At 43.5% G+C, this 25,799-nt stretch overlaps 2 protein-coding genes and 1 long non-coding RNA gene across 3 annotated transcripts; all 3 read right to left on the reverse strand.

Moving 5' to 3' along the window:
• Positions 3,525 to 6,702, reverse strand: LOC110432514 (CBL-interacting protein kinase 2). Its single transcript, XM_021453112.1, has 2 exons — positions 6,375 to 6,702; positions 3,525 to 5,378 (listed from the first exon to the last, which is right to left on the reverse strand). Exon 2 carries the CDS (start codon positions 5,045 to 5,047, stop codon positions 3,698 to 3,700), a length of 1,350 nt encoding a protein of 449 aa, XP_021308787.1. The 5' UTR covers positions 5,048 to 5,378; positions 6,375 to 6,702; the 3' UTR covers positions 3,525 to 3,697.
• LOC110433068 lies at positions 15,631 to 19,313 on the reverse strand. Its single transcript, XR_002450465.1, has 4 exons — positions 18,993 to 19,313; positions 18,142 to 18,240; positions 16,284 to 16,660; positions 15,631 to 15,957 (listed from the first exon to the last, which is right to left on the reverse strand). It is a non-coding gene; the product is annotated as an uncharacterized LOC110433068 (long non-coding RNA).
• On the reverse strand, positions 19,769 to 24,034 carry LOC8078559 (probable potassium transporter 9). The gene is made up of 8 exons (XM_002463342.2): positions 23,678 to 24,034; positions 23,081 to 23,570; positions 22,916 to 22,969; positions 22,014 to 22,274; positions 21,865 to 21,917; positions 21,598 to 21,721; positions 21,246 to 21,500; positions 19,769 to 21,071 (listed from the first exon to the last, which is right to left on the reverse strand). The coding sequence occupies exons 1-8, from the start codon at positions 23,714 to 23,716 to the stop codon at positions 19,969 to 19,971; spliced, it is 2,379 nt and encodes a 792-aa protein (XP_002463387.1). The 5' UTR covers positions 23,717 to 24,034; the 3' UTR covers positions 19,769 to 19,968.

Below are 25,799 nucleotides of genomic sequence, written 5' to 3' on the forward strand. Positions count from 1 at the left end.
AAGATAGGAAACCGGAAGTCTTTTTTTCGAAAGGCAGCAAAAAAATTTTATCGGATTTTTATTAGACGAGGAAAAAGAAAAAAAATACAAAATCCCACCCACAGTTTAACGTACTGAATTTCACACTTATGAAATACTTTGAAAAGATCAGCGTGTGGAACGACTCCATTGATAGTTCATGTGTTTTTTTGAGGGAAATAGTTCATGTGTTAAAAAAAATGTGTTCGGCCTAAGATGGATACCTTGAATAATGAGCTGTGGATGACCAGCTTAAAACTGTGCCAAGGAGAGACAGGGCTGGTTCGGTTAGGGATTTTTCTGGCGGGAATAGTTCCTGTACAAATTACACGAATATTTTTGGTTGGATTGGTTCCGGGACTTGATTTCCTGGGAAGCGAACGGAGCCCTGTGGAGCTTGACTGCGACACTGCAAGTCTTTTTTCCCCCTCTTTGCTATATGTGGTCAACCAAGCCCAGCCAATAATCACCTCTTTCGGGGGGGAAAAAAGCCCAGCCAAACCTGAAGCAGCAGGCAGCCGAAGACACAACTTGGGCCAGTCAACCAACAGAATCTTTTGGGCCAGCTTATATTGAAAAGATCAAATCAAGGCCGATTTGGGCCAGCTTATATTGAAAGGGAATTCCTATTGAAAGCTCTGTGGCTGATTGTTGGGTTGAGTTGGAGTGGTTTGTAGATTTTCGAAGAGCTCTTTCTTCTAAGGAATTTCAAAGATGGACTGAACTTCAACATGTGTCTTTAGATGATGATGTTCCTGATAAAGTTCACTGGGAGCTGGACAAATCAAAATCTTTCTCAACTAAAGTCTCTGTATAGGTTTTTATCTAATAGGGGTATGCCGAGTAGAGTTGCTGGGATTATTTGGAAATGCAAAATCCCTCTCAAAATAATTTTTTTTTCTGTGGCAAACTTTCAACAACAAACTGCCAGTTGGGCAATCTTTGGCCAAGAGGGGTTGGAGAGGAGATGGGAAATGCTGTCTCTGTGGGGTTTTAGAAACTGTAAACCATATTCTCTTTGATTGTGTGCTTGCTAGAATGACTTGGGCGTTCATAAAAGAAGTTTTTAGTTTGGGTGATATTCCTCGTTTCTTACAAGAATTTTCAGAAGTTTGGTTGCATGGCAAGGGGCCTCTTCCAATTCGAGTTCTCATGTTTCTTTTTGCTGGTTTTGCCTGGACTTTATGGATTACCCGAAACAAGATGGCGATTGAGAGACAATTTCCCAAGGCGCCCACTGACATTTTATATAATGCCTTGTCTTTAATGCATATATGGTTACTACCCTTAAAAGAAGCTGATAAATGGAAGGTGTCCCAGGTGAAGAAAAGGATGTTACACTGGTTGAGAAGCTTTAATGCAAGCGCGATGATGCCTACAGATGTCTTTGAGATTTGACTGTTTTGCTTAATGCTAGCTGAGTTGTTTTCTTTGTAATTTTGTTTTGCTTGATTGAGATACTGGTATCCCCAGTGTGTATCCAAACATGTTGCTTTCTAAAAAGCAGAGGTTTCTCTTAAAAAAAAATTGAAAGCTAACATGATTGAACCAAGAGAATCTGAAGCCCACTAAAAAAAAGAGAATCTGAAGCCCACTAAAAAAAAGAGAATCTGAAGCCCAGAAGTCTGCTCGTAACAAGGCCGCAATAGCAAGTTTAGTCGACACGGAACGGAGTCTTGGGAACGGGTAGGAAGTGGCAAAGCCCGTCTTCTTTCCTGGTGACCGGCCCAACAATTTCCACGGTTCCACTCGGCTGGCTGTCTCCGTAATTTGTTCAGCTCCAGACAGTCCTGTAGCATGGACATGGACATGCCATTACCAACCAACTCTTCCGGCACGATAAGGCTGCAGATCTGCCGCCCCTCCCATCCCAGCATCACTCAAATCACTCTGAACTGATGATGCATGATGCAAAGCACGGAACGGACGCGGCTGAAACTGAAAGCACAGGTTTCCATTGAGGAAAAGAACCATCATTGATCACTGGTGCTCCATTGTGCAAATGGCTAGAGCAGGGCAAGGATAGAAGAGAGAAGTTAGAAGCTAGAGAGTTCCAATTTCTACTTTTGCTACCTTACCAATCTTTCTATGTTAGTCCAGGAGCAAACTCCTGACAGCAACATGATGTTGCCTTGTAACCTCTAAAACATGCGAGTCGTTTTAGGCTAAAATAAATAGTTTTCCAGATAGGGAGACTGCAATCATCGCATCAGAACAAGCAGTTTCAAGAAGCTGAGCCACCCCAGCCCACTGGTTTGGTTCACCAATGAATGCAGACGTGAGACGTCGGCAGCCAAGCTCCCCTGTCACCTCCATGCACTGCTTGATTCCATTCCAGTTCAACGCATCTCGGACCCCTTTAGAACGCAGGAATTTCTTGGAAAGTTAAGCTTCCAGAAATCACTTTATTTCTTACGAAGATCCACAGGAAACTGGGGAAAAAATGCATGGTAAAACGTCATTTTGGTTCAGCAAAGAGACGTCTTTTGGAATTATGCTTAGGCCTGGTTAGGTTGGCGAAGTGTCATAGTCCTGCCCACAGCAAAGCAAAGCAAAACAACAACCAAATCATGGGTTTGCTAAGCAATCATGCAGGTAAAATAATCATAGTAGAATTAAAAATGGTTGTACTTGCCGCCTATGATTCCATACAGCTGAGCAACCACGGTCTTTTTTCTGAAATTTACTTATTTTTCTTCTTGTTGGAGATTTTTTTTTTTTTTTTTTTTTTTGCGAACATGTTGGAGATTAATTTAAGACCTAATGAGGATGGATCACTTGTGCCATATGATTTTTACATTCTTCAATTGTTAACCATGTTTTCCTCATTGCATAAAGAAAAGTACGAGTCGTAGTTAGCTTCTCTTTTTCTTTATTTTTTTTAAGTAAACAACTTTTGTTTGATCTTTGAAAGAGTAAACTTACCGCTTGCATTTAACGCCATACAAATGCAAATGAACTACTTCATTTTCAATAATATCGATTATTTGGTAAAGACTCCAACATAGAAAGACAATAATGTATGATGCGTTTGCGGTGCAATATAAACTTTGGTGCTTCAAAGTATGCCATTTATTGTTCCTTAGCTGTCAAGATTCACCACATATATCGATTGTTTTAACAATGCTATCCGAAAAAGTCATGAACTCTCACAGAAAAACAACAACAATGATACATGGATCTAGCACAGGAGCGTTTGAACCACAAAATAAACTCTACCAGTCAATAAAATGCACTTTATTTTACCTACTTGATAAACATATAACTCTACCCCTACCTACTTGATAAACATATAACTCTACCCCTACTTGTACGCTATCTACAACTTGTGATATATAGTATTGCTCAAATAACGCCTGAAAAATCATGGTGCAAAGAGGCACTTGAAAAGTTATACATTAGTATAAATAAAAAGACACATCTTAGATGTATCCAAGATAACATCTGTAACAAATACCTTCTGGTGTTGAAAATCACAACAATCAAGGATTCAATAAAGGAGAAGATCAACACTAAAGCAAACTCTTATAATAGCATAAACATGACTTCAAAATAATTCTGTCCTTGGACGATAACACAAGTTTATGTTGATAATACAAGGGGAACAAAAATGAATAATGAAAAAGTGAGAACTACACAAATACATGAAAGATTGGAAATTGCCTAATAAAACGTTGCACTAGATCATAGTTTGTTGCTGCTTTGATTGCTCACCTTGCCAAGCCCATACTATGTCCTTTAGTGCAGGCCTCATTTCTCGGTTCAAGACCTTTTGATACTCTAGAGTGTCGCCATTCGTCTTCTTTATCTCCACAAGATGAAAGTTTGGGCTAACCTCAAATATCTCAGCATCGATACCCATCACCCCTTTCCTTCCAGGCTTTGAAGCTTCCATCTTTAACAAACCACCATCCTTTTTTGTCAACTTCAATCGCAAATTCTTCGCAACATCTTCGATCTTTGATACGATTGTTGAGCTTGTGTTGGTGGATGTGAATTTGTATTCTCTCTTGTTGTCAGATTCTTCAAATAAACCTGAGAGGTCCAAACCAGTTGATAGAGATATTATATCAAATGCATTCATGTTGGTAGGCTTCTTTTCTTCTTGTTGCTTGCTCTCTGCTGTTATGTTGATGCTTAGTGAATCAGAATCTGCATTCTTGTCTACCTGAGGGGCATTCTTAGACTGTAAATTATACCTAAGCAGCTTTGCATCTAAGCCCTTCCTAAACCATGGATTTTCCATGATTTTTTCCATTGAGATCCTTGTGCTGGGGTTAGGATCAAGAATCCTTAGCAAAAGCCTCCGGGCATCGGTAGAAAACCAACACGGGCATTTGAACTCTGCTTTCCCAATCTTCTTATACATGTCCATTAAGTTCTTGTCATGGAATGGAAGATAACCGGCCAATAGCACAAAAAGGATGACCCCACAGGACCATATGTCGGCCTTTGCACCATCATACCCCTTTCTGTTAATCACCTCTGGAGCAACATAAGCAGGCGTGCCACAGGTTGTATGGAGCAGGCCATCTTGTCTTTGGCATTCAGCAAGTGCACTTAGACCAAAATCCGACACCTTTAGGTTGCTATTCTCATCGAGCAAAAGATTTTCTGGTTTCAAATCTCGATGATAAACACCCCTGCTGTGACAGAAGTCCACTGCGCAAATCAGCTGTTGAAAGTACTTCCTCGCTGCATCTTCCTTGAGCCTTCCTCGCTGCACTTTATTAAAGAGCTCTCCACCTTTAACATGCTCCAACACAAAGTATATTTTGGTTTTGGTAGCCATGACCTCATAGAGTTGCACAATATTGGGATGTCTTACAAGCTTCATAACAGAAATTTCTCTCTTGATTTGATCAATGAGCCCAACTTTCATAACCTTGTCCTTGTCAATCACCTTGATCGCGACACTTTCAGAAGTCTTAGTGTTGCGAGCATGGTAAACCTTGGCAAAGGTCCCTTGACCAAGCAATTTCCCCATCTCATACTTGTGCATGAGAACATTTCCTTTATGTTCCACCATCGTGCCGTAGTATGCTATGCACACAAAGAGCACTTACTTATCCTTGACTGGAAAGGAACTAGCAAAGAGGCTGAGAGTGCGAAGACTTCAACCGTCTCCCCCAAGATGGTGATCTAAGAAGACGGTTGAGCCGCCACATCGAACCCCATTGTGCGGAAGCACAAGTAGGAGAAGATGCGTGTACTCTTGAGCTGCAAGGTCATCAAGAGCCGGCAAAGAATCAATATGGTGTGCTACCCTGCCAAGTCCCTCACAAGGTAGCTCTTCAACATGCAAGCACATCTTTCTGCATTCCCTAAGGTGTTTCCTCCTCCTTGTTGAAAACCCAGTACTGCCAAAAGGTGAAAGAAAAACAAATATATCAGCCATAAGCTCACAAAACTATATAAAAACCTGTTAGTAAACAGAAATCGGGTACAATTAGAAGTTGGAAGCAAAGGAACAGATATTTTTTTGCATGGACATGCATGCACAAGTTAGCTCAGCTGATGTTTAAGAGCTTGTCTAATCTTAGCAAAGCGAATTTCTTCCACCTCTGATCTAAAAAATTCTCACTCCCACAAGACTAGAACATTTGAGAATAGACCCAAAAAAAAGCCCCGTACGAGAGCCATGGCATGGCATCCTTAATCTAATCTTATCTAATGTAAATCTTGCAGGGAAACTATATCTATTTGTAGTACCGCTGCGTCGTCGAATTCAATTTCTCATCAGATATTTATATTTATATAATCATGGACATAGCATTAAAAATTAAAGAAATTAAATACAGTTCTAAAGAAACAACTCGAGTCCATCATGTTGTTCTCCTCTTCTGAATTCCTATGCACATACACTACTCGCAGTTCGACTTTTTAGTTTTTTAAAAAAAACGTCTTTTTTATATGAGGCCTTGTTTAGTTCCAAAATATTTTGCAAAACGTGAATAGTGCTAATTTCGTTTGTATTTGATAAATATTGTCCAATCATAGACTAACTAGGCTCAAAAGATTCGTCTCGTCAATTCCGACCAAACTGTGTAATTAGTTTTTATTTTTGTCTATATTTAATACTTTATGCATACGTCTAAAGATTCGATGTGACGGGGAATCTGAAAAATTTTGCAAATTTTTTTGGGAAGTAAACAAGGCCTGAGTCTAAACAAACGTTCAGAAGCGTGGAGCATGGATCGAGGCAAGTCGACTTAGTAAAATTCAAAACGGTCACTATGAATCTAAACAAACGTACGGAAGCGTAGATTATGAATCTAAGTCTAAGCAAGTTACTAATAAAAAACAGAATCGAGGAGCACGGCGCAAGGAAGCGAGGAGTAGAAGATGGTACGTACCAGATCCGATCCGGTGAGGACTCAAGACGGCAGCCGGGACGGATCGAAGGAGATGCCGAATCCTTCCCTTGGCTTGCTGGTGGCACCGGAAGAAGAGATCGATCGATGGCGGTGGCAGGACTCGGTGCTGCAGGGCGGCCGACGGCGATGAGGCTGCTGAGATGCAGATGCGGAGTTGTTGCGATGGGTGTGGTGGGAGCGGCAGCTGCGGTGTGCGGCAGGCAGGCAGGCAGAAGCAGAAGCAGAAGAAGGCGGATTCCTCTCTCTCTCTCTCCCGACCCCGGTTCTTGGTGTTATATGGCGCCGGGCGGCGTGCACTTGGCTGGGAATCCCCGTCCGGAGGTGAGCTGAGCTGCAGATATTCTGTCGCGCAGTGGCCTGCCCACCGTTCGCTGCTACCCGTGGTTCGGCGTGGCCAGTGGGACCCATCGGTTAAAAATCCTGGACCCGTTCCGTTCAATCAAGCCACCCTATAATTAGGAGGAGGCGGGTGGGGCCGGGCGGGCCCACCAATAATTGTTGGCTGGCAGTGGCAGGTGTCTGGTGTCTGTCTGGTGTGTGCTCTGCTGCCGTTAACTTGTGGCCGTTACTACCGTGATGAGTACCGCTCCTAAATTGTACTGTAATTGTGCAGGCGTGCAGCACCCGTGACCGTGAGCTGTGGTGTTAAAAGCAATGCATGGCTAGCTGGTGGCAGGGGGGGTGAGTCGTGACGCGTCTCGGTGGGTCTGAGGAGAAAAACGAATTGGTTTGATCGAAAGTGGCCTCCGGCAAATCAGAAATGAGGCACATGTGCAGACTGCAGAGCAGAGGCCAAGGCCGTGTTTAGTTCCTCGGCCAAAAAATTTCGCAACACTGTAGCACGTACGGTTGTTTGTGGTAGTTATTGTCCAACTATGGACTAACTAGACTCAAAAGATCCGTCTCGTCAATTTCGACTAAACTGTGCAATTAGTCTTTATTTTCGTCTATATTTAATACTCCATGCATATTTCTAAAGATATGATGTGACGGAAAATTTTAAAAAAATTTACGTTTTTGGGTGGAAGTAAACAATGCCCAAGCCGAGATGAGGAGCAAAAAACCAAAGCGAAACAGCTCGCCGCCCGCCTTGTTCCTTTAAATTGAGGATGAAAATTTCTAGGTGTCACATCGAATGTGTCGGAAGGATGTCGGAAAAGATTTTTAGAAACTAATAAAAAAACAAATTACATAACTCGTCAGAAAACTGCAAGACAAATCTATTAAGTATAATTAATCTATCATTAGCACATGTGGGTTACTGTAGCACTTAAGGCTAATCATGAAGTAACTAGGCTTAAAAGATTCGTCTCGCGATTTTCAACCAAACTGTGTAATTATTTTATTTTTTAATATATATTTAATGTTGTATGCATGTGTCCAAAGATTCGATGGGATGGATAAAAAAATTTTAGGTGAGTAACAACAGGGCCTTAAACTCGACCGCCAACGGTGGTGTACGTAGGAGTAGGCCGACGCAGTTTTTTACCCTTAAGGGCATATGCCCTTACTCTCCTACGCATTGGATTCGCTTTTAGAAGTGTGCAAACACATATCTCAAAGCAGTTTTGCATTGAGATGTGTGTTTGCACACTTCTCAAAGCGAATCCAATGAGTAGAAAAGTGAGAGCATATGCCCTCAAGGTCAAAAAAAAAAAAAACTTTACCCAGGAGTAGGCATCATCACCAACAAAGGCAACAAGGGATCGAGACACGTCGTGGTCAGGGGACGACGACTAGACTGGGTAATAATGGGTGCGTGCAAAACGAACGAGACGTACAGTTTAGCTTTTCCGCGATTGACTTACTAATTAGCTAGCACATTTGAAGAACCAACTAATAATAGTACTCCTAGGCTAGTCGGCAGCAAGCAACTGTTGGGCGAGACAGTTCACACGTTTATTAACAGCAGCCGCATGCACGTCTCGTCTAGCTAATGTCCAGCAGCTAGCTAGCTGTAGTTTCAATTCGTTGCTTCTCGCTCTGTGTAATTTGTTATATATTACGAGTTACGTAATATATAACTCGTCTAGTAATGTCCACACGTTTATTATCAGCAGCCGCATGCATGCACATCCATCTCGTCTAGTAATGTCCAGCTAGCTAGCTGTTTCAATTCGTTGCCCCTTCTCGATCGCTCTGTAATTTGTTATTACGATCGAGTCTCGTATATGGTAATGTGTCATATATATATACTATAGCTGCTACATATATATATATATATAGCCCGCGCGCCGCAGGAACGTCGTCCGTCCAGCCGCCCAACCAGTGGCTGGCTACCTTCCTTTCACATCCTATCCTACTCGCCACGTCACGGCAAATTGGGTCCTCGTCGATCGACCCGCCGCCGTGGGGTGCGTGACCTCAGCGGCGCCCGGCCGGGACAATATAGTACAGTATGGTGCATGCAGTGCACGCGCGCGGTGTGTCGCCACGTGTCCCCATCGCGAATAATAAGCAGCTACGACGTGCTACGTACTCGTTGATGTTAGGCCAGCACGCCCGGTTAACCTCGATCGGGTCCTGTACATACACGAATTTAAACGTGCTACAATGGCTTTGTTTGCTCAAACTTATTTGTCGAATATATTAATTATTCAGTAATGTTTTGCAACAAATTAACGAATAGTGTTATTAATCTATCCATCATGCATGCATCAATCGAGCTGAAATATATGCCGATGGCATGCATGTCCACGAACCGCGCGAGCTACAAATTAATCTCTCAGTCTCGTCTTGTTGGATTCGGGAACGTAAACACAGACGTTGCGGAAGTGCTGACAACTGAGGTAGTAGAAGATGTGTTTCTCTTTTAAGCATCGGCGATCGGCAGTGCAAAGAGAAGGATTCTGGGACCATCTGCATGGGGTGCGAAGAAAAGAATTCTCCAGACGACAGAGATGAATGCGACGTCACCTTCTGGTGTCAAGGAGGCCTTGTTTAGATGTGAAAAGATTTTGAATTTCGCTACTGTAGCACTTTCGTTTGTTTGTGGCAAATATTGTTCAATTATAGACTAACTAGGATCAAAAGATTCGTCTCGTAATTTACAGGTAAACTGTGCAATTAGTTTTTATTTTCATCTATATTTAATGCTTCATGCATGTGTCGAAAAATTCGATGTGACAAAAAATCTTAAAAACTTTTTAGTTTTCAGAGTGAACTAAACAAGGCGCACGCATTCCCTACTCGTCCGGCAGCAGTCGCCTCCGGAAGTCCCACCACACTGCTATCTATGGTAGGTGGTACGTTGCATCTTCTTTCTTTCTTTCTTTCTTTCTCTTTTTTTTTCTTCCCTTCTTGTCTCTTCTTTTTTTGTCTTCATTTTTCTTTCCTTGAAATGAAAGTGAGATCCTATATTTCAAGTGTTTGGATTTTCACGAGTATAATATAATACTCAATCCATTCCAAATTGTAAGTCGTTTGACTTTTTTAATATCAAATTTGACTACTCGTTTTATTCAAAGTTTTGTACAAAATATCACTTTTTTTGTTGTGTATTGGTTTATTAATAAAAGTTCTTCAAAAATGACTTAAATTTGACTATATTGGTACAAATTTTTTGAATAAGACGAGTGGTCAAACTTGGGGTAAAAAAAGTCAAACGACTTACAATTTGGGATGGAGGGAGTACAATTAAAGGGAAGAGGTCACTTATGTTTTCTCACAATTAATAACCAAACAATGACCAAATTATATGTCGTGTGAACAATACTAAAAAAAAATCAAACACCTGAAATGAAATAAATATAGAAGTAGTAGAAATGAAATGGTACGTAGATACCTTGCTTTCTCTGTAATGAATAATGATAGCTTTGAGTGGCCATTAGAAGCTTCTCGAGCGATTGTAATCAAGAGCACCAACCAATAATTATATAGGTTAAAGAAAACAATAGTTATACTGTATGTCCCAATCTCACAAGATAATCAAGGCCGTCCTTAGGCCCTGTTTAGTTCCCCATCTAAAATTTTTTTCATCCATCTCATCGAATCTTTGGACACATGCATAAAACATTAAATGTAGATAAAAAAAATTAAACTAATTACACAGTTTGGTTGAAAATCGCGAGACGAATCTTTTAAGCCTATTTAGTCCATGATTAGCCTTAAGTGCTATAGTAACTCACATGTGCTAATGACAGATTAATTATGTTTAATAGATTTGTATTACAGTTTCTAGACGAGCTATGTAATTTGTTTTTTATTAGTTTCTAAAAACCCCACCCGACATCCTTCCGACATATATCTGATGTGACACTCACAAAATTTTCATCTCCACGGCCTTGTTTAGTTCACCCAAAAACTAAAAACTTTTCAAAATTCCTGTCACATCGAGCACTAAATATAGACGAAAATAAAAACTAATTACACAGTTTAATTGTAAATCGTGAGATAAATTTTTTGAATCTATTTAGTCCATAATTGGATAATATTTACGAAATTAAAATAAAAATACTAAAATATCAAAAACCAAAAAAAAAATAGAACTAAACAAGACCTTCCCCCAACAAGCAAAGTGAAATGCCCTACTCCGCTCCTTTCCTTTTCCTGAACGCAGGAGAGGACGCAAGGGAAGACGTCATCTCACACTCCACTCGTGAGGAAGCAGGAGAGCTTTCACCCACGTGGCCTGCGCATGGGCGGAGCCCTGCCCTCATTTGCCCCTGCGGTCTGCGGTGGCGCTCTGGGACCCGCTACAACACTCTGCTGTTACAGGTTTGTTCGATCGAACCGTCTCCCACACGGCCGGTGGCGGTGGCGGTGGCGGTGCCGGTCCCGCCCGTCGCCGTGACCGTGACGACCGTGACAGCGTCGTCGCGGGTCGCCATTATTATTCTTTGGCGGCTTTAATTTGTCAGGGCTGGACTAACGGACGAAACAGGCCGACCCCATTCTGGAATCGGTATGCGCTGCTGCAAACAAACTGCGTGCCGCGGGCAGGTTCCATGCTTTTGCCACAACCGGATGACAAGAAACGAGAATCCTAGTTTACTTGGATTTAAACATCACCAACAACTTAGGCTTTTTATTTGCCAGTCACTGGTTTTTTGGGACCATGCCCTGTTCACAAGTTTCAACCTCATTGCTATGCAGCATGAATCCAAATAGTAAACCCCAGTAACTCTCGCTGATCCCTGGTGTTTGTAGTTTACTTACTGTTTATAGGCCACACAAGTTGTGGTGGAGTCCGCCACTCCATGGAACGGCCGGCTCCTGTCGCGCACGCATGCAGCTCATCATAAAATAAAATAAAATAAAATAAAAACAAAATAAAAAAGAAAACGATCCGATCGATGAGCTTGTTTTGCTTGGCCCTGAACAACTCTGCCCCTTGCATCATCCAGGTGGCACCACTGGGCCTCCGCCTCCTGATACCGTGGGCCCAGATCCTACGGCAGCTCGACACATCGCATGCTCCGATGCTCCCCTTGGTGTTTGTTGGTGTATCCACCGGAGACTGACCTTCCCGCCGCTCGCCACCACACCTCGTGAATCATCAATGTCATGTCATTATTGCATAAAAAATTTGGTACTACTTGCACTATTATTCTTATTCGACGATGAGTTGGAAATCTTAATTTCTAGTCAGGTTACATGCATAGGGCCATGGTATATGGCTCTCCTCTGGAGTGTAGTAGACCTCTGCCAAAAACAAAGACATACACACATGGTTTTTATTTTATACTATATAATTGGCTCTGACAAAGAAAAATAAATAAAACAGCAGGTCAAAGCATGCACCTGTTTCTCATGAAAGTGTGCTAACTTGCATTCTATTTTTCTTCAGTCAAAATACTAATATGTATGATGATGAACAGAGAGAGGAAAAAAAACAAGAAGGATGACTGACGACCCCAAATGCCTGAGGATGCAGCGTCTTCAGAGTTCAGACAACGAACGTGGAATCTTTAATTAATTTCCCAGAAGTTTCTGCAAATTGGTATGGCCCAATCCCTATTACCCTAGCGCTAGCTCGGTACCTCCTATGATGTCACGAAGCGGCAGGTAGCGATCAAGTCATTTTCGGCGACTTAGACTAATCGTCCACTAACAGCGACAACTATTAGGGACAATAGGAATCTAATGGACCCTCCCAAACGTTGGACTTCCCTTCTCAAATGTTACCTGTCTGAATCACTCGCCAACTGACGACTGCAATGCAAAATATCTGCTCTACTTTATATTTCAGGCCTCGGTATTACATCATTCACTCCAAAAAATGACAAGCAACTAAGCTTTCACCATTGTGTAAACAAGCCTTTCCGAAAACAACGACACAGTTCAGGATCTATCTGTAATGGGTTGTTCTTGACTAGTAGGACAATCAATAGTAATGTATTAATGTGTACAGATAAGAATGGCAGTTTTTTTTTTTTGGAACACCTGTCTATTATTACGAACATACTAACTATGCAAACAAATCACGTTAGCCATCCAGTTTGACCAAAACCAGAAAATATATAGTGGTGGATGCGTCTCAATATATAAAATTTCATTAGTTTCGGGGGAAAATAATTATAAGACGAAAAGGTCTGACTTGCAAACTGCACTGCAAGGTAGAGAAGAAATACACCTAACCTAACATTGTTTGTTTTTAATCTCCAAAACCAGGAGCCGGCGATGCAGAAGTGGCCTTCTCTTCCTGGTGCTTTCACCTGAAGTAAGCAATTAGGATTAATTAACAAATAAACAAAGATAAAAACATATAAAAATCTCCCAAATCACTGAGAGCCACAGAAGCTGCTGCCACAATTATTGCCCAAAGCACGATAGCCAAATTAAAATAAACTGGCTGGTCTCCTACCCAAGACAAGAATCATACCAAGAATCTGTTCACTCCCTCCTGTGCACGCAGAGCAGTACGATGCAGCAGTATACAAGTGCCTATCATGGCACTCCTAACTCCATGATTGTTCTTGTTTAATTCTCCCTAGCTCTGTCCTATAAGTCCCTGTGCAGCTATTAACCGGAGCAGGGTGCTACTAGCACGTTCCATTCTATTGCCAGCTGATCGATTTTTAATTTGCATGTTGCAATGAAAAGGACAAGCTGGAGAGATTATTTGTCTCTCGTGCTTTCACATAACAAAGAATTTTCCAGACGGGTGAATGCATGGTGAGCGCGCCATGCCTAACCATGGTGGGCTACTAATCATATTCATGCATCTATTTATGATGGCTAACCATTTGTCATACACTCAAACAGGTCGAAGATTCTTCTGTTTCTCTTTTGAAAGCGCTTGCATATGTTGAAAATTCTTATAAGAGCTAGCACATAATTCTGACCGAGGAAAGCAACTAGAAGACGGTTTTCTTTTTTCCATTGTGGACAAAACGTATAAACGAAAACATGAGATATATATACTGAATGTAGAAATCATCCTGATAAATATATATGCCGCAGTCCGCACTTGAGGTTGTTTCCTGGGTTTGTCGTCGCTCTTCAGATATCACACATATATAATACATAGCATGAATGAATAAAAGAAAGAAAGAAAGAAAGAAAGAAAGAAAGAAAGAAAGAAAGCATGAATGAATAAAAAGAAAACATAATAAGTACTACTAGGAACTACCAGTAGGAGTCTATGATGATGGGTACTAAAGCAAGTAGGACAAGGCAAATATATAGGAAATCCTGTAATAATAAGGCGTGTAGTACATATGCCACTTTTCTGAACTGTTAAGCAACGCAATTGTGTGGTTGAGTCATTGGTTCCTTTCTCTTTTGGCTGCAGCAATGATGATGCAAACGTACCACCACTGGCCGGGACACTAACCTGGTAGCCCTAGAGCAAGACGAACGAATGAACATGCCAGAATCAGAATCTGATAAAGGACAACGCCACACCAAGCAGCCGCGCACAGTGACACCGTGGAACAGACTACTAAGTAAGTATATGATTTGATTGTCGATCGACTATAACGTCCTAGCGACGAACAATGGCACCGAAAGCTTTGCGGTGCGTCGGTGATGGCGGACGACCATGGAGGAGGAGACGAAGGGAGGGGGAGCCACTGGCACTGGGTAATCCTCGCGGTTCACTGCCCTGGCAAATCTCGCGGTGGGCTGGGATATTGAGTTTGGGCTCAAGTGGGCATGTTTGGGATAGGTCGAATCCGGCCCAATCATTACAATAGTGGGCTGGTGTTTTGGAATAAGTTTTGGCCCGCTCACTAGATTACGCCAGGACGGTTTTGGAGTGATGAAATTTGTAGTGGAAATTATAGCTCTTGATAAGATCTAGAAAGTTGTACTTTTGAGTTTTTTATTTGAAGTCGTTACAATGTTTAAATAATTTTATATAAAATTGCAGGTGCATATTAATCATGTTCTGGGCTCGTTCCTTTGATAAATTACATCTTTCTCATACAGGTCCAATGAAGATGAAATTATATATAAGTGTCGGTGCATATTTTGAAGTTCAGTCCACTGCTTTGATCTACACAATGGGAGGCGTGAGCGGCAGCGCGACTGGGTACATGTACATGGAACCGAGGCCACACATCTCGCCAAGTTCTAGGACCGTCTAGGACCCAAAATTTACGTTTTGGGGGGAGTTTAAACTGTTTGTTTGTCTTATAGCCGTATTTTGTTTGTCTTATAAGCCGTATTTTTTCTATCAACCAGTAATATCTTTTTCTCATAATACATCAGCGAACAATACTTCAGCCATGACTTTTTAGACAAGCGAACAGACTAGTAAATATGTAAGCTCATATGTGGGGTCCTTATTAGTACACAATTAGCATTCCATGTCAGTGTACGGGAGCGTTAGATCGCATATGAGAACTGAAACCAAGTTTGAAACCAAGTTTAATGACCTGTCCAATAATACCCCTTGGTAAGTTTAAAGACCAACCTTGAGTTTTACTCTTACTTGAACTTATGCATGCCAGTATATATATTTTTTTAAAAAACTTAGTCAGAATTTCGTATTGTTTGATTTACTAGGTAGCGTGCCCGTGCGTTGCTACGGGATAGCTAACATTTTGTACTAAAAATATACAGATCGCACGATAAGATAATAATACTGTAAAAATTAAACGTTAAAGTAATATTTAATCTAAAAACAAACTTTATGAAATCAACACAATCACAGAGAGCGTAATCTAAAAAACAAACTTTATGAAATCTTTAAATTTCACAATATATTCTTGAACAGGTTAGAGGGTTCCACACTTCCACCATCTAGGAAAGAAATACACATAACATGTCGTTCCTCATGCATGAATGCTTAATGTTTTAACTGAAGTAAATTTGCATTGTGCAACTCAGACTGCTGAGTTTTTCACTGTACACATGCTCAAGTAAATACAAATATTAATGCACATTGTGATTTTAATAATATACACTGCAAGTCATCTCTCCCACCAATTTGGCTTCACCACCACACCATCAGAAATGCAGTATCAGTTATGGTCACAACACCCGAGATTGATAGCCACAAGAAGTTTACAGTTAGATAGGTAGGTTTTGAAATGATGTGTCTGTTATTTTCATGTACAAGTCCATTCTCATGCTCCTTAAGCTGCTGGAGCATGGAAGAGCGAGTGCTTAACCCCTATAAAGGATTTGTTAAAAGGATAAAAAATAGCAATATTAACCACTGTTGGAAACTTGGAGATCTCAGGAGAACCCAACTTGGGTAACTAAAATAGCTACACAAATGTCAAAGTTGTAAAAAAAAAGGTAACTGAAATAAATTAAAAGATGAGGCAAAATCTTTAAAAATGTATGTATGAAACTATTCCAAATAGAAAAAGATTTGCACATGACTTTTTCTATTTTTCTTATAATTATCTCTATCTTAACAGTAATGAGAAAATTCAGCCCCTTACATTTTTAAAAGAAGAACACAACTTCACATTATCAAAACGATATAATTACCTTGGCAGGCCGCTACACATTATCAAATGGTACGTGAGAATAACATTCTTGAAGTAGGATGTAGGATTGAATCACTCTGATGGAATACTCCAAAATGCACTACAAATACAATTTTCTTTTTTTACCTTGAATCAAAAGGATATAATTACATTGGCAGGCTGCTACACATTATCAAATGGTACGTGAGAATAACATTCTTGAAGTAGGATGTAGGATTGAATCACTCTGATGGAATACTCCAAAATGCACTACAAATACAATTTTCTTTTTTTACCTTGATGCTACCTTATGACTCCTGCAAAATATAGCACTTGTCTAGCATGACCTGCACAATCTCTGCAAGAAGCATCAGGAAGTTGTTGCAAGCCACTGGTGACCTACAATGGCAACTAACATCTTTGTCAAGTTCACGTTAGTACTACAATGCAAGCATCAGTATAAACAAAAAAAAAAGTTTTGGCTTGTGAGAGCCATGCAAAACATCAGCTGCAATAGAACATGCGATAAAAATGGTTATAAGCCAATGCTGGCAAATTCCAAATATCTTAATAAACTCTACAAAAATAAAGACTTATTCATGGAATAAAAAGTAAGTTTTAAGGATATTCTTCAGTCATGTGCTTTTCAGAAGATGGAACCAACAAAATGTGCATTAAGGCAACAAAATAAGTCAAACACAGCTCCTTCGAAAATAACCATAACTTAATTTGAAAGCAATTTACTCTTATCTACCAGAAATCTAAACACTATTCTCGATTCACGTAGATATAGTAGGATCTTTGTACCATGAATACAGAATTCTCTACATGGATCTACCAATTTTTACATCACTCAGCAGTCTGCATCCATGAAGCTAGTTTCAGAGGAACGGTGAAAACAACATTACTTGATCTGGACAATGACAAAATAGGCACTGGGCATTAACTGAGTTATAATTCATTAGAATATCTTTTTTCAGACTTCAAAGCCCCTTAAATCCGGTAAGCACCACTTGTAGTTATATGTACCTATGGGGATTAAGCACTAACTATGTGATAAAAATAGTACAGCAACAAGATAATTAGCTGAAGGTGAGAGGACACCCAACTACGTACCCAAGCCAAATTGTCAATACATAAAGAACCTGCAAGACCTTATTACCTGTGTGCTATTTTTTTTCCATCTTTCCTCAGCATCCATGGAAAAATAAAACAGAAGAGAGAACTGGGAAGAAGTTTCTTTGTATTTGATCTGAGCACACAGGAGCTAATTGAATTTCACTGCAGCAGCTGTGACCAGGGTTCCCATTTAAAACTAACCTTCTTAGTGTGTTGGCATGGTGTTAAAGGTTTCCTACATCTTCTGGGTGGCTGCTGCATAGTACAGGGGAGATGATAATACAAATGCCTCCCTTTTCCTGATTTTTTTCTTATACTCACTCCACTCAAATGAAATCAATTTGAACACTATTTATTCGTTCTTATAAAAATCATATAAAATAAAAAAGTTGTTATAGGATTATAGCATTCACAAGTGTCAGCAGCGACATCTGTGAGGCCTTGTATTCATGCAGCAACGATCCATGCATGAATGAAGTAAGCTGCATCTTACAAAATCTAGCTGATAAGAAGGTAAGCCTAAAAAATTCCTCCATATGGCGGAGTTTTTATTTTAATAACAAACCTATAGATATACGGAGGAATGGTCTTCTTATATATAATCAATTCCTAAACAACAATATATGGCTGTTTTAAGTTAGACAATGAAACAATACATGAGCTCATTACCCAAGTCACAGGTAAGGACAATCGCAAGCATCCAAACATAATTCTGTAAGTTTTAGGCCATTTTGGAAGTAGAAATTTGTCAGAAAACATACCTTAGCTTACCCAGGCTCAGGTGCAGTCCTCTGAGAGGCACAAATCATAAACACGAAGCCAAACTTCTCCTAGTATCTGGCTTTCCACTCTGCCATCTCCTACATTAGTTGGAGAAACCAAACTAAATTAAGTCTAGAGTTAATATATGATAGACAGAAGAAAAATTGAGATCTAATATAGCACCTAGGTAGTAGGGGCCTTTTACATATTTACCATCATAACGGTTGCCTCTCATCTGATTATCACTTTTATAATGTGCCATACATATTTACCATCTTTAAGCAATAACTCTTACATTTAGACCACATTTGTACATGTGGCAGCCCAAACCGAGTGACATGGTGGTGCTGACTCAGCATGGGCAGGCGAAATGACGATGCTGCCCCTGGCCTCATTTTCTTCTAAACACAGCAGCATAAAAACCTCTCTATTGATAAAAAAAATACAGCAACATATTTCATTTGCACACAAATAGCAACATAACATAAGGATCTGCTGTGTTTTTTTTATGTTGCTGTGTTTTTTTATCAATAGATGAGTTTTTATGCTGCTGTGTTTAGAAGAAAATGAGGCCAGGGGCAGCATCGTCATTTCGCCTGCCCATGCTGAGTCAGCACCACCATGTCAGTCGGTCTGGGCTGCCACATGTGCAAATGTGGTCTAAATGTAAGAGTTATCGCTTAAAGATGGTAAATATGTATGGCACATTATAAGAGTGATAATCGGGTGAGAGACAACCGTTACGATGGTAAATATGTAAAAGGCCCAGGTAGTAGAATCCGTGGTTGTGGAAAACACGGCTGATTGCTCTTCCTTACGCCACCTAAACCATAAAGAACAGGACACTCACTGTGCAATAAATCCGCCGGTTGGGGAAGAAGATATCCGTTGGAGAAGGGGGTGCGGCTGCAGGTGGGGAGGGGGTAAGGGGTGCCGCCATATGGAGGAAGCGGTCTCCATGGTTGATGTCAAGGAGGGCCAGATGGGAAGAGGAAGAGGCGCGGCCAGGTCTTCAGGAGTGCTTGCGTGGAGAAGTCTGTGCCCATGCCGCCGGCTGTAGCAACCTGTGCTCGCGCCTACGACGGCCACCCATGCGCGCTCACCACTGCAGCCCCTCCAACCGAACACCGCCATGGTGCAGACCCCGTGGGATCCGCGGCAAGGTAGGTCATGGGATTTGGACCTAGACAAGGCGCGATGGGATGGTGTTGCGGCAAGGACACGAGGGTGCAGGGATGGGTAGCGGCATGCGCGGCGGCAGCCCCGCGTGATTGGAGCGGATCTCGGGAGGGGATGGGAAAGTTATTGGAGGAGATGAGTCGCAGGAGCGGGTCTCCCGGACAATCGTGGGGAGGTGACGCGGCGGTTTCCTTGGTGAAAGCATGCGAGAGATCGCAGGAGGCAGACAAACGACGCAGATGCAGACGGACGACGCGGGGAGCTGCGGACCTGGGCGTCGCCGACGATAAGGGCGTGCTTGGCGGGCTGGCGGTGGGCGCGGCGGCGGGCGTGCTCGAACAACGGGGTGGTAAGGCGAAACCACGGTACGGAGTGGGGGTGGGGGGGGGGGCGAAAACCGCCAGAGACGATGACCTTCGGGTCTTTTTAGTTGTAGAGATTATAAAGTTATAAAATGGTATATAATCCTTAGTCAAACGCTTATCGCGCTGGGAAATGTCAGGGCATCCTCTATTATCATGGCATCTCGTTACAATTTACACCAACAAGTCGAGGTCTGCATACTGCACAAAAGCAGAGTGATCCGTAGTTTACGCAGCGAAAACCGGACGCAGAGATCGCAGTCACCCATCACCGCCACGTTCTGATCACAGCACGTACACCATGCCCACCTCGAGCAGCGACGCCGGCGGCACGCGCAGCGCCACGTCCGGGCCGCGGCAGTTCCGGCGCAGGAAGTTGTAGCCGACGCCGACGGCCAGCCTCTTGAGCAACGACGACCCGGGCTTGGTCTTCACGTGCGAGTGCCCCAGGATGAACGCCGTGCCGGCCTCCCGCGCCTCGCACAGCTCGTGCAGCTCCTCCAGCACGCTCTCGTCCACCCCGGGGCTCCTGGGCGGCGGCACCGCGAACCTCACCTGCTTCTTGACGGCCGCCGGAGCCGGCGCCGACGCCGCGAGCTCTATGCCGTCCACGCTGTCAGAGTCAGACGACGCGCCGTCGTCGTGGGAGTGGGAGTCGTCGTAGCCCAGGCTCATGTGGCGCCGCAGCGGGTTGCTCCCGATGACCGTCAGCGCGTTCTCGCGCTCGTAGTAGCTGCTGTCCCGCTGCTCGCCGCCGGCGTCGCTGCAGCGGAACAGCGCGTCCAGCTTGATGAACGTGGCGAGGCTCTCGACGAGCTCCGTCTCGAAGGAGTCCACGTCCTGGTGCACGTCGCGGTAGCCGTAGCGCACGATGCAGCGGTAGGAGCGGTGGCCCGGCGGGCCGACGCGGCCGACCAGGTAGCGCTCGGCGGGGAGCACGTGCGGCACCGTCACGGACTTGACGCAGACAAAGACCAGCACCCGGTGGAACGCCGGCAGGTTGGTGACGAAGCGGGAGAAGTTGGCCGGCACGCCGGAGGTGAGGTCGGTGTAGACGAGGCCGATGCCCGGGACGCGCACCATGCCTAGCTTGTCGCCCAGCGCCAGCAGCCACTCCAGGGTCACCTTGTTGTGCATGTCGTACTCGTACTTCCTGATCGTGGTGTAGTGCCACACGAACATGATGGCGAGCAGGATGAGTGCCAGGAAGATCGGCAGCCACGCGCCTTCCAGGAACTTGATCAGCGACGCCGAGAAGTAGAGCGCCTCGATGGAGCCGAAGAAGAGGAAGAAGGCGAGCGCCAGCCATGGGGATCGGTCCCAGCACAGCATGATCACCAGGGACATGAGGCACGTCGTCACCAGCATCACCGTGATCACGGCCAGGCCTGCACAAGAATTCAGAAATTCAGCAGCAAGAATGACAGACAGAGTATGCATTGCCATTTTGCCAAAAAAAAAAACTGTTTTTTCCCCCCAGAAGCATATGTTCAAGTATATGCATGGTTGGATCAGTTTTCTGAACATTATCAGTGCCAGGACAGCAAGATACTCCTACTTACCAGATGCATTTCCCATGTGCTTGGTGTTACGGAAACCAACAGTGACAGCAACGCAGAGGATCATGAGGATCCAGTTGACCTCCGGGATGTATATCTGGCCATGAACTTTGTCAGACGTGTGCACAACTTTCACCCTGGGGAAGCAACTCAGAGACTGGCTCTGGTTGATGATGGAGAACGTGCCGCTGATGATCGCTTGGCTGCCGACCACAGATGCCAAGATCGCCAGCACTAGCACAGGCCACCTTACACTCTCTGCATTCATCACATAGGCAAAGCCATGTGAATGTCTGAAAGTCTGAAAGCGTAGTGCGACGTGAGAATAAACAAAGCAGGTAGCAGTGTAGCGTACCAGGAACTGCAATGTAGAATCCGATTTGGTAGCTTGCGTCAAGGTTATGGTGCTGGGACAAATAAGCAGCTTGGCCCATGTATCCCAGGATCAGTGAAGGGTACACTAAAGAAGTGAAGGCAAGCTGCAAGAAAAAGGGACAGACTTCATCAGTTCAGAGTTCAGATTTACTTACACACTAACAAAGAGTACTGAACCATGAAATGTGCAAATACTCATAGATCCTAGAGGAGGTCTGGTATATGAAGTGCAGGATCAGGGGATTGCCTGGATCGAGCTGTAGGAGAAGTGTCCAAGATCGGCGAACATTGCTTCGGATCCTGAATAATGGCAGACATGTCACACACGATATTCTGTAGCTGTCGCAACTTGCAGTTGATCGAAATGGTCTACTTATCATAGAGCAATGAATTTACCTGTCATGCACAGCAGAATTCCTCCCAGGGACATCCAGCCAGACTTCTTGGTCTTCCTGAGGAATCGGATCATGTAGGAGGGGTTGAGCGCCGTGTAGATCTGGGGATTCCAGCGGATGATGTTGTACAGGCCGATGGTGCTCATGCAGAGCAGCCAGGCGAGGATGATGGGCGCGAAGAGGAACCCTACGCGGTGGGTGCCGTAGTGCTGGAGCGCAAACAGGAATACTAGTATGGCGCATGTTATCGGAATGACGGCATCTGCGAGGGAAAAAAAACTTCGATGAGCATATATTGGAGAAATCCTACAGGGTCAGGGTGAAATAAAATGTTTCTGAAAGCTTAAGGCTAGCAGCATCTATAGCTAGCCTGTGAATCGTGAAGTTAACAGTCAGGTGATGGAGATTGGTGAACAGATACAGTCATATGGCATCTCCAAGAGCCTGCCCATATACAGTATGTATCATGTTTCAGTTTCAGAATTCAGATACAGGTCGTTAAAAGGAGATGCCAAGTCTAGATTTTTTTTTTCTCGATCGTGTCCTTGTGACACGTTTTTCATTAAGAGGAAGCAGAGAGATGCCTAGTCTAGATGCAGATTATGACAGAAGATGCTAAGCCTAGATGATCGGACCACACATTCATGAACTCATAACACTGGCACCTGTGACTAATTGATTGACTATGAATAGCTAGTTGGTTGCTGGAAATGGTGGTAGGTAGACTATAGGAACAAAACAAGATCGTCGAGCTCTCTGTGTTTGGCGATTGGTTAGTTTAGTTGTGGACTTGCAGTCAAATAGCCAGTTGCATAATTCCACTACAACACGTACGTAGTATAGAAACTTGAAGCGGGTAAAACGAAAAAGAAAAAGAAATATAAATTAGTACTATAAACTTACATTCATGCTGATCCTTGGACAAGGAGAGCTCGAGCCCTGAGACGGCGGAGAAGACTGGAGAAGCAGGGGGAAGAAATCAAGGCAGAGAGGTCGATCAGCAACTGAACTGAAGAGGCATGGTGGACAGACACACAACACATAATAAGTAGTAAATTAATCACGTACCGGAGATGGCGGGGGTGAGGACGCCGTCGCCGATGACCATGCATGTTCCGATCATGACCATGACGAGCAGCGCGGTGTGCAGTTTGGTGTGGTTCTCGAGCCAGGCCTTGACTGGTGAGGGTGCACAGGTCCCGGCGGCGTCGTGCGGGCGCTGGAGGCTGTAGGTGGAGAGGTCCTGGTCGGCGAGCTGGCGGTTGGGGAGGAGGCAGACATTGGCGTGGCGGCAGATGAGGGAGTAGAGGGCGAAGGTGCCACCTTCGCCGTTGTCGTGGGCGCGCAGGACGATGGTGACGTACTTGAGGAGCGGGATGAGGGTGAGCGTCCAGAAGACGAAGGAGAGGGCGCCGTAGATCTCCTCGTTGCCCTCCGAGTGCGTGATGTCCTCGGCGAAGGTGCTCTTGTACACGTACAGCGGCGAGATGCTGAGGTCGCCGTACACCACGCCAAGGCTCTGGTACGCCAGCAGCAGCGTCGTCCGCCATGCCTCCCTCTGCAGTTCAGTTAATTAAGGTAAGCCAGGGTATCCACTCCTCTCCGCTGCTGGATATTCAGCACTCAGGAAGGACGGATTGGGAGGTGCCATGCCGTCTGACTGACCTTTCGTGGCGCCGTGCCGACGCCGAACTCGGGATCCATGGCGGCGCGCGGGATGAAGATTAGAAGCCTTCTGGCTGCTGCTAACCTAACCTCTGGTGGTCATCCACATCCAGGAAAGAAGACGCATGAGCAGAGCAGGGCGAGCAATGTCGTACGTGTCGCCGCCGGGCGGCGGCCTTTGGCCAGCTGCAGCAAGAACACAGACGCAGCGCAGAGACGACGTGGATAGATGGATGGAAGGAAGGAAGGAAGGCAACACAACAGCGGCAGCCGGCAAAGAGACGGACAATGCGAGTGGGTGGGAAGGGAATGGGGGATCGGTGCGGGAGGGGAATATAATATAAATAAAGATAAAGAAACAAAATAGAAGCGCGAGGAGGAGGAGGAGGAGGAGAGACCAAGGCGAGCCTGCTGGCGTGGAGTGGAGTGGAGTGGAGTGGAGCTGCAGCCCCACCACCACAGGAGGGAGGATGGTGAGATGGGCAATGTGCACGTGCGATGCGGCGGATGAGGATCACCACAACCACACCAGTCTAGTGCTCCCCTCCTCTGCCTAACTTGTTCCGTTTTGTTTGTTGGCTGGCTCCCAACCCAAGCACACAAATAAAGTTGATCGAGGCAGGTGCACGCGTCATCTTTTACCAAACCATGCAATACTACTACTATAGGAGTACACCACTTCTTCTTTTTTTTTTCCTGCATATATACCTTTCAAAGAAGAAGCTTCTTTTCCTGCATAATAATATAATAAAAATAAACATATATAAAAAATCAAAGGGGTTGCATGGTGTAGCAGTAGCAGACAGGAGGAGAAGGTGATCGTTGAAAGCATGTGCCGTGTGAGCAAATGCTAGAAAAAGAGGCCGTGTGGGGCGGAGGGCCGAGGACAGTGGCATGTGATCTCGCATTCTCCGGCCTTATTTACTTCCCTGAAAATTTTGCAAATTTTTTCACATTTCCCGTCACATCGAATCTTTAGACGTATGCATAGAGTATTAAATATAGACGAAAATAAAAACTAATTGCACAGTTTGGTCGAAATTGACGAGACGAATCTTTTGAGTCTAGTTAGTCCATGATTGGACAATATTTGTCAAATACAAACGAAAATGCTACAGTGTCCATTTCCCAAAATTTTTCGAAACTAAACAATGCCCGAAACAGAGGGCAGAGGCACAGCACGGCCGTCTGCCGACTCTGATGAAAGCAGCTTTCGGAAATGGAGGCCCGCGGCCAGGAACAGCCTCCCCTGGATCACACACACGTCTATGCGCGTCCACCTGTCACTGCTCCGTCAACACGGTGTCACTTGGTTGGTGGCCGTGTCTTACTCTTCTCCGCGTCCAAAAAGAATTCTTATTTTTTTTGAAAAATCAAAGTACTTAAAGTTCGACTAAAATTATTTAAACAAATACTAACACTTATGATATCAAATCAGTACCTATAAATTAATTATAAAATGTATTTTTGGAATAAACTTACTCCAGTCGAAAACATAAATGTTACTGCTCACCAATGTAAATTTGATCAAAGTTAAGATAGTTTGGCTTGCATAAATCTTATAGTTTGCTTTTTTTTTTGGACAAAGAGAGTACAGTTATAGGTTTAGTGTGAGTTAATTTCTTATAAAAAGTATGCCTTAAATAGATTCGCTATAAAAATATGCTCCGTGATTAATCTAATAATATGGTTAAAAGGTACGTTCGATGTTAGTATTTTTTTTGTACATTTTGTTAAATTGAAGTAATAGTTAAAAGTGCAATCTTTTTTGGAACAGAGTGAGACTACTTCTTCTTATAGTAAATTACTAATATTCTTCAATATGTAGCCGCATTTGGCATTTACTAATCTAGGACCAGCAATCATTTCCCTTTTACCGTAACCCCTGAAGTTAAACAGGCCTTGTTTAGTTCTTAGAAAATTTTGCAAAATTTTTCAGATTCCTCGTCATATCGAATCTTTAGACGCTTGTATAGAGTATTAAATATAGACGAAAATACAGTTGGGCAGATGGCCAGGTCCAAATCGACAAGAAAAGCGGCGGCCGATGACGTGCCCACGGAGTACTGTGACTGTTGAGTGCTTGCCCAAGTGCCTTTTTTTTTTTTTTGCCTCAATTGAG

Source organism: Sorghum bicolor, chromosome 2, assembly GCF_000003195.3.
Source record: "Sorghum bicolor cultivar BTx623 chromosome 2, Sorghum_bicolor_NCBIv3, whole genome shotgun sequence".
Lineage (NCBI taxonomy): Eukaryota > Viridiplantae > Streptophyta > Magnoliopsida > Poales > Poaceae > Sorghum > Sorghum bicolor.

Excerpts from the sequence above, each read along its gene's own strand:
- LOC110432514 (XM_021453112.1), bottom strand. The coding sequence starts at position 5,047 with ATGGTGGAACATAAAGGAAATGTTCTCATGCACAAGTATGAGATGGGG.
- LOC8078559 (XM_002463342.2), bottom strand. The coding sequence starts at position 23,716 with ATGGATCCCGAGTTCGGCGTCGGCACGGCGCCACGAAAG. Across the intron at positions 23,571-23,677 it reads TCGGCACGGCGCCACGAAAG|AGGGAGGCATGGCGGACGAC; the intron begins GTCAGTCAGACG and ends ACTGAACTGCAG. Across the intron at positions 21,918-22,013 it reads AATTCTGCTGTGCATGACAG|GATCCGAAGCAATGTTCGCC; the intron begins GTAAATTCATTG and ends GCCATTATTCAG.